The sequence below is a fragment of the Sorex araneus genome, chromosome 2, assembly GCF_027595985.1.
Source record: "Sorex araneus isolate mSorAra2 chromosome 2, mSorAra2.pri, whole genome shotgun sequence".
NCBI classification, from domain to species: Eukaryota; Metazoa; Chordata; class Mammalia; order Eulipotyphla; family Soricidae; genus Sorex; species Sorex araneus.
Window position 1 is genome coordinate 284,807,730 of NC_073303.1, and position 16,434 is coordinate 284,824,163.

A 16,434-nucleotide genomic window follows, 5' to 3' on the forward strand; every position below is an offset into this window, starting at 1 on the left:
GAGTACTTTCCTTCTCTTCTCCCCATAAAGGATTCTCCCCTCTCCCTCAGTGCCCCTACCTAGCCAATTGCTAATCACCAGCTCTATCACTCTTTCTGGTCAGGCCCTCATCATTTTTTTGTGAGGGCCTCTGAATTTGTTCACAGTGGGTGAATTGACCATCTGGTCTCAGCCTCTTATTTTGAATCACCCTCCATACATGATCAGACTGGTTTTCCATCACATCCTGTAACTAAGCTGCCAATTTCCTGCTTTTATTCTTTTGTTTTCCATAGGTTATAGGGTAGTCTCAGACTCCTTTAAAAAAAGCACTCAGTGCTGACTCCTGTCAGACTTACCAGATAAGGCCTTACCACCCCTCTCCCCACAACCCCTGAGTCCAGCTATTCAAGGCTTACCGCTTTCTATCACTTTGCTGCACATCGCGTGCTCTTTTTGCCTTCTGTATTTACCTGAGCACTTCTTCTCAGTCTGGAAGATGCTTCTCTAAATGCCCTGATAGTGCACTGCAACTGCCTGCATCGGAGCAATGGTGTCTTTAAGCTCCAATTTCTAGCCAACTACCTAGAGGTCCTTAGAGTGAAGTCTATGCTTAATTTCCTCAGTGTCAATGCCAAACCCACCAGACTCTCAAGACATGTTTCTTTTTGCTTAAGCTATACAAAAAAAGAATTCTCCCCACATTCCCCAATATCTTTCCTTTTTAAAAAAAAATTCTTCTCATTTATGCCTCAAGGAATCCAAGATGTGAACCCTGACAATATAATTCTAGTTAGGGTTCCCTTCAATTTGTTTGTGTACCTTTTATAGAGGTGTGTTTCCATGAGCAAGAATTTTCTCTGTTTGTACAGAATTTCTCTACCCATAAGAGTCAAGCAAATACTGCATATTAATTCTGTGTTGTTTTCTGAACAGTACCAACTACTTTTGTTAGTGAACTTCAGATTTACACGACCCAGGGCTTCCGGGTCATAGCAATGGCCTACAAAAAGCTGGAAATGGATCACCATATCACTGCCTTGACAAGGTAAGGGGGCAGGAATTTCACAAAGCAGAACGGTTCTGTGGGAAGATGTACAAGACTAGACAATAGACAAAGTAATGTAGCTTTCTGGATTCGTGTATTACAATGTTTCTGAACATCCATCACTACGGATGTAGTATCCCTGCCCTGTCTTAACCACAAAGCTGGTTTGAATACTGACAGGGGAAACTTATAAGCAGCAGCTATAGACACTGAAAACTAGGGTATGATGGTACTCCTTTGTGCAACGAGGCATCTGAATATTATCGAATCTCATTTGAACCAAATGTCAGTAGTCAGTTTTTAAACTTTACTTGTAAGTTGGTTGATAGCTATAAAACATCACATTTGAAAAATTGATTGATAAGAACTACATAACTTAAAGAAGGAAATGTAGCTTGGACTTCAAACACCGTCTAGATCAGTTGCTTTTCAACCTTTTATACCTGAGGAATATTCTGTGAACTGGTAGGTAGAAGCCACTATGCTAAGTGGTAGGACATCTTACACAAATCCAACAGGAAATTTCTGGGGATCAGACTAGTCACTGAAGACTACTGAACTAGGTAATGGTTGCCAGAAACAAAAGGAAAGTTTTTTTTTTTAATTTTAATAAAGTTTAACTTTATTTTTTATTTTTTTTTAATTAGTTTATTTTTAATTAGAGTCATCGTGAAGGTACAGTTACAGATCCATACATCTTTATGCTCATGCTTCCCCCATACAAAGTTCAATAACCCATCCCTTCACCAGTGCCCATTCTCCACCACCAGTAAACCCAACATCCCTCCCCCCCTCCCCAGGCCCGTCTCCCCCCACCCCACCCTGCCACTATGGCAGGGAATTCCCTTTTGTTCTCTCTCTCTGATTAGGTGTTGTGGTTTGCAATAGAGGTGTTGAGTGGCCATTGTGTTCAGTCTCTAGTTTGTATTCCGCCCGCCTCACACTTCCCCCACATGACCTCCAACCACATTTTACTTGGTGGTCCCTTCCCTGAGTTACCCAGAATGAGAGACCAGCCTCCAAGCCATGGAAACAATCTCCTGGTACTTATTTCTACTATTCTTGTGCGTTAGTCTTATAGTCTGTTATTCTATATTCCACAGATGAGTGCAATCTTTCTATGTCTGTCTCTCTCTTTCTGACTCATTTCACTTAGCATGATACTTTCCATGCTGATCCACTTATATGCAAACGTCATGACCTCATTTTTTCTAACAGCTGCATAGTATTCCATTGTATAGATGTACCAGAGTTTCTTCAGCCAGTCATCTGTTCTAGGGCACTCGGGTTTTTTCCAGATTCTGGCTATTGTAAACAGTGCTACAATGAACATATAAGTGCATATGTCACTTCGACTATACTTTTTGGATTTTCTGGGATATATTCCCAGCAGTGGTATTGCTGGGTCAAATGGGAGCTCAACCTCTAGTTTTTTGAGAATCTTCCATACTGTTTTCCATAAGGGCTGAACTAGCCGGCATTCCCACCAGCAGTGTAGAAGGGTCCCTTTCTCCCCACATCCTCTCCAACAGCGGTTGCTTTTGTTCTTTTGGATGTGTGCTAGTCTCTGTGGTGTGAGGTGGTATCTCATGGTTGTTTTGATCTGCATCTCTCTGACGACTAGTGATGTAGAGCACTTTTTCATGTGCTTTTTGGCCATTCGTATCTCTTCCTTGGTAAAGTTTCTGTTCATTTCTTGGCCCCATTTTTTGATGGGGTTGGATGTTTTCTTCTTGTAGAGTTCAACCAGTGCTTTATATACCCTTGATATCAACCCCTTATCTGATGGGTATTGTGTAAATATCCTTTCCCATTCTGTAGATAGTCTTTGTATTTTGGTCACTGTATCTTTTGCGGTGCAGAAGCTTTTTAATTTAATGTAGTCCCATTTGTTGATCTCTGTTTTTACTAGATTGCTTAGTTCCGTGTCATCTTTGAAGATACCTTTATCTTCAATATCCTGGAGGGTTTTGCCGACCTTGTCTTCAATCTACCTTATGGTTTGTAGTCTGATGTTGAGGTCTTTAATCCATTTTGATCTGACTTTTGTGCATGGTGTCAGGTCGAGGTCTAAGCCCATTTTTTTGCATGTGATTGTCCAGTTGTGCCAGCACCATTTGTTAAAGAGACTTTCCTTGCTCCACTTCACATCTCTTGCTCCTTTATCAAAGATTAGATGATCATACATTTGAGGTTGTGTGTGGGGATATTCCACCCTGTTCCATTGATCTGCAGCTCTGCCTTTGTTCCAGTACCATGCTGTTTTAATTGTTACCGCTTTGTAGTAGAGTTTAAGGTTGGGGAGGGTGATGCCTCCCATCATCTTTTTCCCAAGAATTGTTTTAGCTATCCGTGGGCGTTTATTGTTCCATATAAATTTCAGGATTGCTTGCTCCGCTTCTTTGAAGAATGCCATGGGTATCCCCATAGGGATCGCGTTAAATCTGTATAATGCTTTTGGGAGTATTGCCATTTTGACAATGTTTATTCTCCCTATCCATGAGCAGGGGATATGTTTCCATTTCCTCATGTCCTCTTTTATTTCATGGAGTAGAGTTATATAGTTTTCTTTGTAGAGGTCCTTTACTTCTTTAGTTAAGCTGATTCCAAGATATTTGATTTTCTGGGGCACAATTTTGAATGGGATTGCTTTTTTCATGTCCCTTTCCTCTGTCTCATTGTTTGCATATAGGAAAGCCATGGACTTTTGGGTATTGATTTTATAGCCTGCGACTTTACTGTATAGGTCAATTGTTTCTAAGAGTTTCTTACTAGAGCTTTTAGGTTTCTCTAGGTATAGCATCATATCGTCTGCGAATAGTGAGAGCTTGATTTCTTCCTTTCCGATCTGAATCCCCTTAATATCTTTTTCTTGCCTGATGGCTATTGCTAATACTTCCAATACTATATTAAAGAGAAGTGGTGAGAGTGGGCATCCTTGTCTTGTCCCCGATCTTAGAGGAAAAGCCCTTAGTTTTTCTCCATTGATGACAATGCTTGCCCTAGGTTCGTGGTATATGGCTTTGACTATCTTGAGAAAAGTTCCTCCAAAACCCATTTTGGTGAGAGTTTTTATCATGAATGGGTGCTGGATCTTGTCAAATGCTTTCTCTGCATCTATTGATATGATCATATGGTTTTTATCTTTACTTTTGTTGATGTGATGGATTATGTTGATTGATTTCCGAATGTTAAACCATCCTTGCATCCCTGGGATGAATCCCACTTGGTCTGGTGTATGATCTTTTTGATGAGTTGTTGGATTCTATTTGCTAGTATTTTGTTGAGGATCTTCGCATTGGTGTTCATCAAGGATATTGGTCTATAGTTTTCTTTGTTAGTGGTGTCTTTGTTTGCTTTTGGTATTAGGGAGATATGTGCCTCATAGAAACTGTTCGGAAGGGTTCCTGTCTTTTCAATTTCCTGGAAAAGCTTGTGGAGAACTGGCAACAAGTCTTCTTTAAATGTTTGGAAGAATTCACCAGTGAATCCGTCTGGACCTGGGCTTTTGTTTTTGGGGAGACTTTTGATTACAGTTTCGATTTCCTTGATATTTATGGGCCTATTGAGGTATTTCACGTCTTCTTGGCTCAGTCTTGGGAGACTGTAGGAGTCAAGGAATTCGTCCATTTCCTTTAGGTTCTCTTGCTTCGTGGCATACAGACTTTCAAAGTAGTCTCTGATGATCCTTTGAATCTCCTTGGTTTCTGTTGTGATGTCCCCCTTTTCATTTCTGATTCTGTTTATTAGGGTTTTCTCTTTTTCTTTCTTTGTGAGTCTTGCTAGCGGTTTATCAATCTTATTTATTTTCTCGAAGAACCAGCTCTTTGTTTCATTGATCTTACGGATTGTTTTTTGGGTTTCCATATCGTTAATTTCTGCTCTAAGTTTTATTATTTCTTTCCTTCGATCTGGTTTGGGTTCCTTTTGCTGGTCCTCTTCTAAGATCTTGAGCTGCGAAGTCAAGCTATCTATATAGGCCCTTTCTTCCTTTCTGAGGAAGGCTTGGAGAGCTATAAATTTTCCCCTTAACACAGCTTTAGCCGCGTCCCATAGGTTCTGATAGCTTGTGTCTTCATTCTCATTTGTTTCGAGGTATCTCTTAATTTCTTTCTTGATTTCCTCCGTGACCCACTCATTGTTCAATAGTGAGTTGTTTAACTTCCAAGTGTTTGATTTGGTCCTCCACGTCTGTGCATGATTAACTTCCATCTTCAGTGCATCATGGTCTGAAAAGATAGTTGATACAATTTCTATCTTCCCAATTCTATGAAGGTATAACTTGTGGCCCAGAACATGGTCTATTTTGGAAAATGTTCCGTGTGCGCTGGAAAGGAATGTGTATTCTTTCTTTTTGGGGTATATAGCCCTGTATAGGTCTATTAGCCCTGTCTCCTCCATTTCTTCCTTCAGGGCCATCGTTTAAAAGGAAAGTTTTTGAGGGCCTTACTAGAGAAAAATTTGTTATGTGTGATTAAGATAGGGATATTTAGAAACTAAAATGAACTGAAGTATTTGTTGGTTCAAATTTATTTGTCATTTTATATACCCCTGATATCAAGCTAATTGTACTTATTTCTCCTTCAAACGCCATGTTCAGTGTTCACGACAGTCACTATTGGACTATGTTTTTTTCTGAGGTCAGCTTAATGTGTTCCTTAAAACTTTGGATACTACAATTTTGGTTATTGTTTTCAACTTGGTGAGATCTACTCAAGTCAGAGATAATAAATATATAATATTTATTATCTAATATATATTATATGTGTATATATGTGTGTAGTTATTATATAATATTATATATGTATATATTATATGATGCATCTTATATGATATATGTACATGTGTGTAATATAATACATATCTAGTGCACTTTATTATGAAACAAAGTCTGAATATATTACTTTAAGTGTATCACTGAAGGCTGAAGGCCCAGTTCCTGGGTCTCACACTTTTTTTTTTTTCTTTTTGGGTCACACCTGGCGATGCACAGGGGTTACTCCTGGCTCTGCACTCAGGAATTACCCCTGGCCGTGCTCAGGGGACCATATGGGATGCTGGGATTCGAACCCGGGTCGGCCTCGTGCAAGGCAAACGCCCTACCCGCTGTGCTATCTCTCCAGCCCCGGGTCTTACATTTTAAAGAGGAGGAAATTTGGGAATGTCACAATTGGGTATAGAATTTAGTTTTCTGAGAACATAGGGACAGATATGTTCTCTGACTATTATGCCACTCTTCTATTATTATAATATTTGTAATTTACAAGTTTCAAACTCATTGCTTGGGATTTGTACGTATAATGAAGCATTCACAGTGTTGTTATGCGAGCAATAGGGAATGGTGAGGCCTGCGGCATACAGCAGAGTGCATGACCCAGCCAGTGGCAAAGTCTGATAAGGTCTAAGCACAAGGTCATTAGTTGTATCTAACCACCAGTTTGCCTTTCATGTATTAAAACTAAATCACTAGTATTTATTATTATAATAAAGCTGATTTACCTAGCCCTTGTGGGTCCCTGATAAGAGGGCTTTCTCATATATGTGTGTGGTGTGTATGCGTGTGTATATGTGTATATTTGCATGGAACATGGTGTGTGTGGTGTGTATGTGTGTGGTGTGTGTTTGTGTTATCTTTATTCAGAATGCTCCCAACACTGATACTGTAATTTCTTTGAGGACTTTTGGCATACCTCTGCATAGTTTATCCTTTAAAAATATCACAAATTTTAAGAACATGAAGTGTAATCACAGGACTGACAATGTTCCTGTTGTATTACATTCTCTATTTTTATTACTTTTAGACATTTGAGCAGGAAATATAATATCTGCAGGCAGCAGGAAAAAACAGCATGCTCTTCTAGTAGCGGAGCTTGAGTTGCCTTAAGGAACCACTTCTTTTTATTTTTGGCTCAGATTGAACACTCATAAAAGAATTATAAAAGATTAGAGATAAAAGAGACTTTGAAGATCCGTTAATTTCACCACTTTCTCTAACAAAGGAAGAAATATATCACCCAAAAAATGATTTACTCCTAATCACACAGAAAGGAAATGATGGCGCTGTTCTCCCGATTACTGTGTTTATAACTGATAAAGGCAGCACACTAGAGGAACCAAAAATCAAGTGTTAAGGTGGGCCATTTACTATGATGTTGCTAAACCCCAAAGCAATATTTTGCCTGAAGCTTTGGCCTCACAAGAAACTTGCGTAGTGTCACAGTTGAAAGTATCTGAAGTCTCAAGTCTGAATATGAGGGCTGCTAGAAAGACTGAACGACTAGAACTCAATAGAATTCAATCAGGCAGCAACTTAGCTTTTCAAAGACCAGTTCCAATATTACCTCATTCAGAAATATTTTTAATTCTCCCTCCAGTAATGATTAAATTTCTCTGTCATTTCATAGGATTCTCTCTCTCAATCCTTTTTTTGTCTCTCTGTCTTTATCTATCTGTCTGTCTCTGTCTCTGTCTCTTTCTTTCTCTAAGGACTGCACCTAGCTCTCATGCACAAAAGGCAAGTGCCGTAATTCCTGTACTATTTCTCTAGTCAAGAACAATGATCTTGACTAGAAGATCTTGATCTTGGTCTCTGGGAAATCCTTTATCGGGGAGATATTTAAGTTCTGGCTTTCAAAGGATAGCCAGAATTTCAGCGTTACATCAGAAGTAACTTCCAGACTTTTCCACAAACAAGAAATAAGATCTCATAGCAGTCTGGAGTGAATGTTTGAAGATGACCGAGGACAGAGCACCTCCAAGATTCAACTTGGCTAGAGGGCGGGTGAAAAATTTAGATGAGGCAGCAAAGGTAGTTTGTAATTAAGTGAGGAAAGTTCCAGGTTCAGAATGGGGGGAAATGCCATCTTCTCTTGGCATCTCTGAGGAGAGTGGTTCAAACTGTACTTCCTGCCACTCTGGTTGAGGTGCTGGCAGTGTCCACAGAGCAGTGCTAATTCTAGTGGATGTCCTTGGCCATGGTGAGGCTCCACACAGAGCTCCATGTGGCAAGCCAGGCCAGAGGACTTTTGTTTGCTGTCTTCATCTGTGTTTCGTCCGGCACTGCTGGCACCTTGCTCTTATGTATTCTGGAGGTGTCCAGATCATGCATCTTGGAGAACTCCTTGAACCCACTCTCCCCATCACAAATCTACTCCCCTGGAACTGGTCCCATGGAAGTTCTTAAAATACTTCGTTTTTTTCCTGCTTTTTTGGGTCACACCCAGTGATGCTCAGGGAATACTCCTGACTCTGGACTCAGGAATTACTCCTGGAGGTGCTGGGTGCTGGGGGTACCATATGGGATGCCGGGGACCGAACCTGGTTGGCGGCATGCAAGGCAAACGCCCTACCCGCTGTACTATCGCTCCGGCCCCCTTAAAATGCTTCTTAGGGTGGATGATTGCCTCAAAGGCCTGACTGACTTTCACAAGCGTTCATGCTTGGTAGAGAAAAAGCAGAGCTACTGGCTGCGTGCACCAAGAGGCATTTTATTCTGGAAAAAAAAAAAAAGATGAGCTTGGCCTTAAAAGACATGCTGGTTTATTTTGCTTCATTATGGCTACATCTCACTGTGCTGCTCTCAGGGTTACTGTTGCCTTGCAGTTCAGAATTCAGGGAATTGCTCTCAGCATGCTTGCCAGACTTTTGAGCTGACTCTCAGCCCCAGGGGTGCTGTTTTTTTTTTTTTTTTTCAGACTCTGAACTCAGACTTCATGGGGGCTAAGGTAGAATTAATTGCAGCCTTGGTTTCTGGAGGAAAATGGCATTTTGCTTTTCTTAGTTCTCCCCCTTTCATTTTCCTTCTGTGACATGTTTATCAGACCCAGATTCTTCTCTGGTGGATGCGAACAGTGTGAGGTGATGGGAATCAAGCTAGCCACAGCCGAGAGAAGAGCTCCTTGCAATCATTTCACTTATTAGAAGATTGAAACAAATTTCTTTTGGCTTAATGAGTGCTCTCAATTGCTCTTGATTCAGTCATGGAAAAAGTCTCGGGCTCTTTGCCTCTCCTCCTGTCTTCTTTTTTAGCTAGAATCAGTACATACTAAGAAGTGGCTTAGAGCTGGCGCTTAAATGAGGGAGTAACGCTCCTGTCAAATAAAAGCTATTTGCTTTTTCTTTTGTATTGCATTCTGTAAAAAAAAAAGTTGATAATGTGCTCTTACTGTTCAACTGTGAATATTCTTTCAGGGACCAGGTAGAGTCAGATCTGATTTTTCTGGGCTTGCTGATCTTGGAGAATCGGTTAAAGGAGGAGACAAAGCCTGTCCTGGAAGAGCTCATCTCAGCCCGAATAAGGACCGTCATGATCACAGGTATAGAACAGAGTGAGGCCAGAGTTAAGTATTTGATGGGTGGGATTGATGTTGAGATACTGTATACTAGTGCTCACCATACTTAGAGAACCCTACATCCTCTACCAAGAAGGTCCTAGAAACAATATACTTGTATAGTAAAGTCGCAGGCTACAAAATCAATCCTCAAAAGTCCATAGCCTTCCTATATGCAAACAGTGAAAGAGAAGAAAGTGATATGAAAAAAAAATCTCATTCTCAATTATGCCTTAGAAAGTCAAGTATTTCAGAATCAGCTTAACTAAGGAGGTAAAGGACCCGTACAAAGAAAACTATAAAAAGCTACTTCTCCCTGATGACTAGTGATGTGGAGCATCTTTTCATGTGCCTTTTGGCCATTTGTATTTCTTTTTTGAGGAAACTTCTGTTCATTTGTTCTCCCCATTTTTTGATGGGGAGGGAGATGCAAATCAAAACAACAATGAGATATCATCTCACACCCCAGAGACTGGCACGCATTCAAAAGAACAAAAGCAACCAGTGCTGGCATGGATGTGGGGAAAAAGGGATGCTCCTTCACTGTTGGTGGGAATGCTGACTGGTCCAGCCTTTCTGGAAAACAATATGGATAGTCCTTCAAAAACTAGAAATTGAGCTTCAATATGACCCTGCAATACCACTTCTAGGAATATATCCCAAGGATGCAAAAAGCACAGTAGAAATGACATCTGTACCCATATATTCATTGCAGCACTGTTCACAATAGTCAAAATATGGAAACAAGCTGACTGCCCTAAAACAGATGACTGGTTAAAGAAACTTTGGTAGATCTACCCAATGGAATATTATGCAGCTGTTAGGAGAGAAAAAGTCATGAAATTTGCTTATAAATGGATAAACATGGAGAGTATCATGCTAAGTGAAATGAGTCAGAAAGAGAGGGACAGACATAGAGAGACTGCACTCATTTGTGGAGTATAAAATAATATAACATGAGGCTGACTCCCAAAGACAGTAGATACAAGGGCCAGAGGAATTGCCCCATAGCTGGAAGACTGCTTCATGAGCAGAGGGGAGAAGGCAGATGGAATAGAGAAGGGATGACTAAAAAAATGATGGCTGGAGGAACCAAGTGGGATGGGAGATGCATGCTGAAAGTAGATAATGGACCAAACATGGTGACCTCTCAGTATCTGTGTTGCAAGCTATAACGCCGCCCAAAAGTAGAGAAGAGTATGGGGAATATTATCTGCCATAGAAGCAGGGGAAGGGTGGGAGTGGGGTGTATACCGGGTGGTGGGGAATGTGCACTGGTGGAGGGATGGGTGCTTGATCATTGTGAGATTGTAACCCAAACATGAAAGCTTGTAACTATCTCACGGTGATTCAATGAAATTAAAAAAAATTTAAAAAAATGAATTGACATTTTAGAAGAGTGGGTATTAGATGTCTATTTTTCACTGTCAACTGTATAGGAACATAACCTGAACTTGATCGGTTGTGGCATTTTTGTTCATGGAATAATGATTTGAGAATCACACTCTTGGTCCCTTTTAGAACCTCTGTAATAATATCAATAAAGGTTAAAATGGAAAAAAGAAATGAAAGAGGACATAAGGAAATGGAAACACATCTCCTGATCATGGATTGGGAGAATTAACATTGTCAAAATGGCAATATTCCCCATAGCATTATACAGATTCAATGTGATCCCTATAAGGATACCCATAACATTTCTCAAAGAAATTGATCAAACATTCCTGAAATTCATATGGAACGATAAGGCCTCATGAATAGCTAAAGCAATTCTTGGAAAAATATACTATATGCTTAAATCTCAACTATCAACAACTTTGTAAATCACTTTTATTGAATCAAATCAAAATTTGTTAAAAAGAATTTGATGTGGCATTAGAGATAGACACATTCAAGAGATATTGTTGGCTACCGACTATAGATCAGACTCCATTCTTAGTACTTTAGATGGGCAACAAAACAGCAAAATTCCTGTTTTCACTGTGATTTCCTCCAGGTGGGGAGGCATAGAAGTTAATCAATTTATTGACCAAATTACTAATAAGCATCATGGAGCATATACATAAAACAGGGTGATGTGGAAAGGTGAGTCCGACCATTTATTTTAGATGAGGTATTCCCTCTCAGAAGGGACACTTGGGATATCACCTAAGTGAGAAGGAAGTGTATCATGCAATGATGCTAAATGGCAGAAAGATGAGTGCTGAGTCAGCATAGATTGTACGCTACGTTGAAAATCAATCAATAGTGATATCTCAAATACCAGCATAAAAATGTTAAAAAGTTTCTAGGAGTTTCATGGACTAGTTTATTGTTCTTAAATAGTGTTTGGGGGGTGGGAGAAACTCTAGGAAATGTGTGTGTGTGATACAAACATTTATGTGGGTGCATGCACACATATTTGTGCACTAGATTTGATTTTCCTCAAGTTCTGTCAATATTTTTAAAAATAATTTTATTTCTAAAAATCAAGTTGTTACTTTTGAAAACATCAAGAACATAATGATAGAATAAAGAGACATATTTATCAGGATTTTTATTTATGCTCCCTTTTTTTCATTCTTTATTATATATTGCTTTTGAGCATCATTTTCTTTCAGCTCACAGAGCTGGAAAGAGGCTCCATGGGCTGAAAAACAAATAAATGCAGGATGCCCGCGTTTGCTCTTCAGCACCAACCAACTAACATCTGCAAGCACTCTGAGAGTGACTAGCAAACACACCTCGGATAGCCTCTGAGCTTTGCTGGATGTAACACCAAAAATACAAACACCCCTAAATTTCTCTTCATTTTGATGTGTCACTGTCACTGTCATCCTGTTGCTCATGGATTTGTTCGAGCGGGCACCAGTAACGTCTCTCATTGCGAGACTTATTGTTACTGTTTTTGGCATATCCAATACGCACGGGTAGCTTGCCAGGCTCTGCCGTGAGGGCTCCATACTCTTGGTAGCTTGCGGGCTCTCCGAGAGGGGCGGAGGAATCAAACATGGGTCGGCTGCATGAAAGGCGAATGCCCAACTGCTGTGCTATCGCTCCAACCCATTTTGATGGGTAGTCTTACTAAATATTTAAGTTTAAGTTGGTAGTTCTTTATTTCACATTCTTCTTGCTCCTAAAGTTTTAGATGAGAAATCTGACAATCTGCCTAATAATTCCCTTGTATATAATACGTTGTTTTTCCCAACTTATTTTAATATGTTGTCTATATCTTAGACTCAGCATTTATTTATAAAGTATCTTCATGTGATTCACTACTGAGTTTATCCTATTTGGAATTCACTGAGCTTCTTGAATCTATAAATTTAAGTCTTTTACCATTTTGGGGACATTTCCCACTATTACGTTTTCAAACTATTTTTCTGTTCCTATTTATTGTTTCTTCAATCTTAAAATCTAAAGACATGAATGTGGGCATAGAATATATATATAACTATTTTGTATTGGTCTCATCTTATTAGTAATTACATAGAACATATATTTTCACTATTATAGAACATATATTTTTATATATTTTATTATATATTTATTTTGCATAGGTCTCATCTTTGTTTTTAATTTTTTTTATTAGTAAATCACTGTGAGGGTACAGTTACAGATTTATACATTTTTGTGCTCATGTTTCCCCCATACAAAGTTCGAGAACCCATCCCTTCACCAGTGCCCATTCTCCACCACCAGTAAACCCAGCATCCCTCCCACCCTCTCCAGTCCCGTCTCCCCCCACCCCACACTGCCACTATGGCAGGGTATTCCCTTTTGTTCTCTCTCTCTGATTAGGTGTTGTGGTTTGCAATAAAGGTGTTGAGTGGCCATTGTGTTCAGTCTCTAGTCTACATTCGGCACGCGTCACCTTTCCCCCGAATGACCTCCGACCACATTTTACTTGGTGTTCCCTTCTCTGAGTTGCCCAGAATGAGAGACCAGCCTCCAAACCATGGAGACAGCCTCCTGGTACTTATTTCTACTATTCTTGGGTGTTAGACTCCTATTCTATTATTCTATATTCCACAGATGAGCGCAATCTTTCTATGTCTGTCTGTCTCTTTCTGACTCATTTCACTTAGCATGATACTTTCCATGCTGATCCACTTATATGCAAACTTCATGACCTCATTTTTTTCTAACAGCTGCATAGTATTCCATTGTATAGATGTATCAAAGTTTCTTCAGCCAGTCATCTGTTTTAGGGCACTCAGGTTTTTTCCAGATTCTGGCTATTGTAAACAGTGCTACAATGAACATATAAGTGCAGATGTCTTTTCGACTATACTTTTTTGCTCCTCTGGGATATATTCCCAGCAGTGGTATTGCTGGGTCAAATGGAAGCTCAACCTCTAGTTTTTTGAGAATCTTCCATATTGTTTTCCAAAAGGGCTGAACTAGTCGGCATTCCCACCAGCAGTGTAGAAGGGTCCCTTTCTCCCCACATCCTCTCCAACAGTGGTTGCTTTTGTTCTTTTGGATGTGTGCTAGTCTCTGTGGTGTGAGGTGGTATCTCATGGTTGTTTTGATCTACATCTCTCTGATGATTAGTGATGTAGAGCACTTTTTCATGTGCCTTTTGGCCATTCGTATCTCTTCCTTGGGAAAGTTTCTGTTCATTTCTTTGCCCAATTTTCAAATGGGGTTGGATGTTTTCTTCTTGTAGAGTTCAACCAGTGCTTTATACACCATTGATATCAACCCCTTATCTGATGGGTATTGTGTAAATATCCTTTCCCATTCTGTAGATAGTCTTTGTATTTTGGTCACTGTATCTTTTGCGGTGCAGAAGCTTTTTAATTTAATGTAGTCCCATTTGTTGATCTCTGTTTCTACTAGATTGCTTAGTTCCGTGTCATCTTTGAAGATACCTTTATCTTCAATATCCTGGAGGGTTTTGCCGACCTTGTCTTCAATCTACCTTATGGTTTGTGGTCTGATGTTGAGGTCTTTAATCCATTTTGATCTGACTTTTGTGCATGGTGTCAGGTCGATGTCTAAGCCCATTCTTTTGCATGTGGTTGTCCAGTTGTGCCAGCACCATTTGTTAAAGAGACTTTCCTTGCTCCACTTCACATTTCTTGCTCCCTTATCAAAGATTAGATGATCATATATTTGGGGTTGTGTGTAAGGGTATTCCACCCTGTTCCATTGGTCTGCGGGTCTGCCTTTGTTGCAGTACCATGCTGTTTTAATTGTTACTGCTTTGTAGTAAAGATTGAGGTTGGGGAGGGTGATACCTCCCATGGTCCTTTTCCCAAGAATTGTTTTAGCTATCCATGGACGTTTGTTGTTCCATATGAATTTTAGGATTGCATGATCCGTTTCTTTGAAGAATGTCATGGGTATCCTTATAGGGATCGCGTTGAATCTGTATAATGCTTTGGGGAGTATTGCCATTTTTGACAACATTGATTCTCCCTATTGCATAGGTCTCATCTTAATAATTACACTATTACTAATAATGCCTGGGTTTACTAACCCAAATCCTGGTAAGCTTCCTTCTCCTAGATATTTCCTCCAAATAGTCAATATTGTAATTCACTGATGCTTGGAGTACTTTTCAGGATTATAAGATATCATTCAGCAACAACAATCAGGAAACTTTGAAAAAATTAGAGACCTATTATTTACAAGAACAATTATTTCCTGTTATAGAACTTACATAGTACACCTGGGCCACAGAGAGAATGGATCTGGGTTTCTGATGATACTGGGGTTGAGAACTGAGACCAAGGTTTCATGGATTCGCTATAGGTGAATTTAAAACCTAAGAGTAGTAATTGAAGCTGTAGAAGGAGATCAAAAGTAAGAAGAAAGAAAAAGGAAAAGGCACAATTGCATTCGAAGTGGATAGTTATCTAGATCAATCAGGATTTCTGAAAAATGAGACAAGGCAGGGAGTGGGGAATAGAGGGCCAGACTATGCAATCATGTGATTGCCTTGGGATTGTTTGAGCTTTGAAGTGTGTGCCTGGGCATCAAGACTTAAATCAAGCATCTGTGTTGCAAAAAGAAAAGTCAATTACTAGACTTTAAGCCACACTTAGACTCTGTTCAGTTGGCTTTCAAATTTTATTTCATTTTTACATTGATTGATTTCTATTGATTTAGCTTCAGGTGTGTTGGCTTTTTCTTGGGTTATCCCTATTTTTATATTAAAGAAATCCAGTGAAATATTTGTTTTCAATATTTTGTAAAAAAATGTAATAATCTCTCCACCTCATTTCTCTAAATTTGACTTCCTTCTACATGTTATTTGCTTTTATTTTACTCCCGATGTTCTTGAGCAGTAGTTTTAGATTTTTGCCCCAAATTTTCCATTATAATCAGTGGAAGAGATAGATAGTGTTTATGTAGTTTGTCTGGAAGTGGGACCACCAGAAACTATACTAAACCTGTAAGGCTCTGTTGAACCAAACTCCTAACCCATGACAGAAACAGGTCTGAATTTGCCTTTTTATTTTTATTTCCCATTTTCATTTTCCCAAGGCCTGCTTGGGAAAATGGGCTGCTATGAAGTAACTAGATGAACAACAGTAAGAACCATGAAAGGCATCATGGAACCCTGGGAGGTCAGGGGTCAACTTCAATATGATTCCTCTTCATATCTAATATATGGTCTAAATTCTCCACCCTCATTCTCTAAGTCTCACATTAATTGGTTTTATCACTTCATACTCATCTTGGGCCTCTTCATTTCCTCTAGGTGACAATCTTCAGACCGCAATAACAGTGGCCAGAAAGTCTGGAATGGTTTCTGAGAGCCAGAAGGTGATTCTAATTGAGGCAAATGAAGCCACCGGGTCCTCTTCTGCATTTTTATCTTGGAAATTAGTAGAAGAAAAGAAACATACTGCATACGGGAATCAGGTATGGAACAGAGATTGTTGCTATTGACTCACAGTGACAGTGATTGATGAGCTTTGGCTAGCATCAGTGGTCTAGACTCAGTATCCTCCAAATGCCTAGCACATACGCAGTTCAGTTCAGTCATGCCACAAACAGAGAGTAAGCATAAGTTGTCCCATGCTGTACCTACTGAACTTTAAGGTATGGTATTTTCCTGGGTTCCACAAATAATCTACTCTT

The 16,434-nt window shown here is 39.6% G+C and overlaps 1 protein-coding gene across 2 annotated transcripts in view; it reads left to right on the forward strand.

The window, feature by feature from the left end:
- Positions 1 to 16,434, forward strand: part of ATP13A4 (ATPase 13A4) — a 159,856-nt gene that overhangs the window by 100,528 nt on the left and 42,894 nt on the right. For both annotated transcript variants that reach the window (XM_055127706.1, XM_004602996.2), the window contains 3 exons: positions 916 to 1,027; positions 9,218 to 9,342; positions 16,052 to 16,215. In XM_055127706.1, coding sequence (XP_054983681.1) covers positions 916 to 1,027; positions 9,218 to 9,342; positions 16,052 to 16,215 — 401 coding nt within the window. The remainder of the gene's footprint in view (positions 1 to 915; positions 1,028 to 9,217; positions 9,343 to 16,051; positions 16,216 to 16,434) is intronic.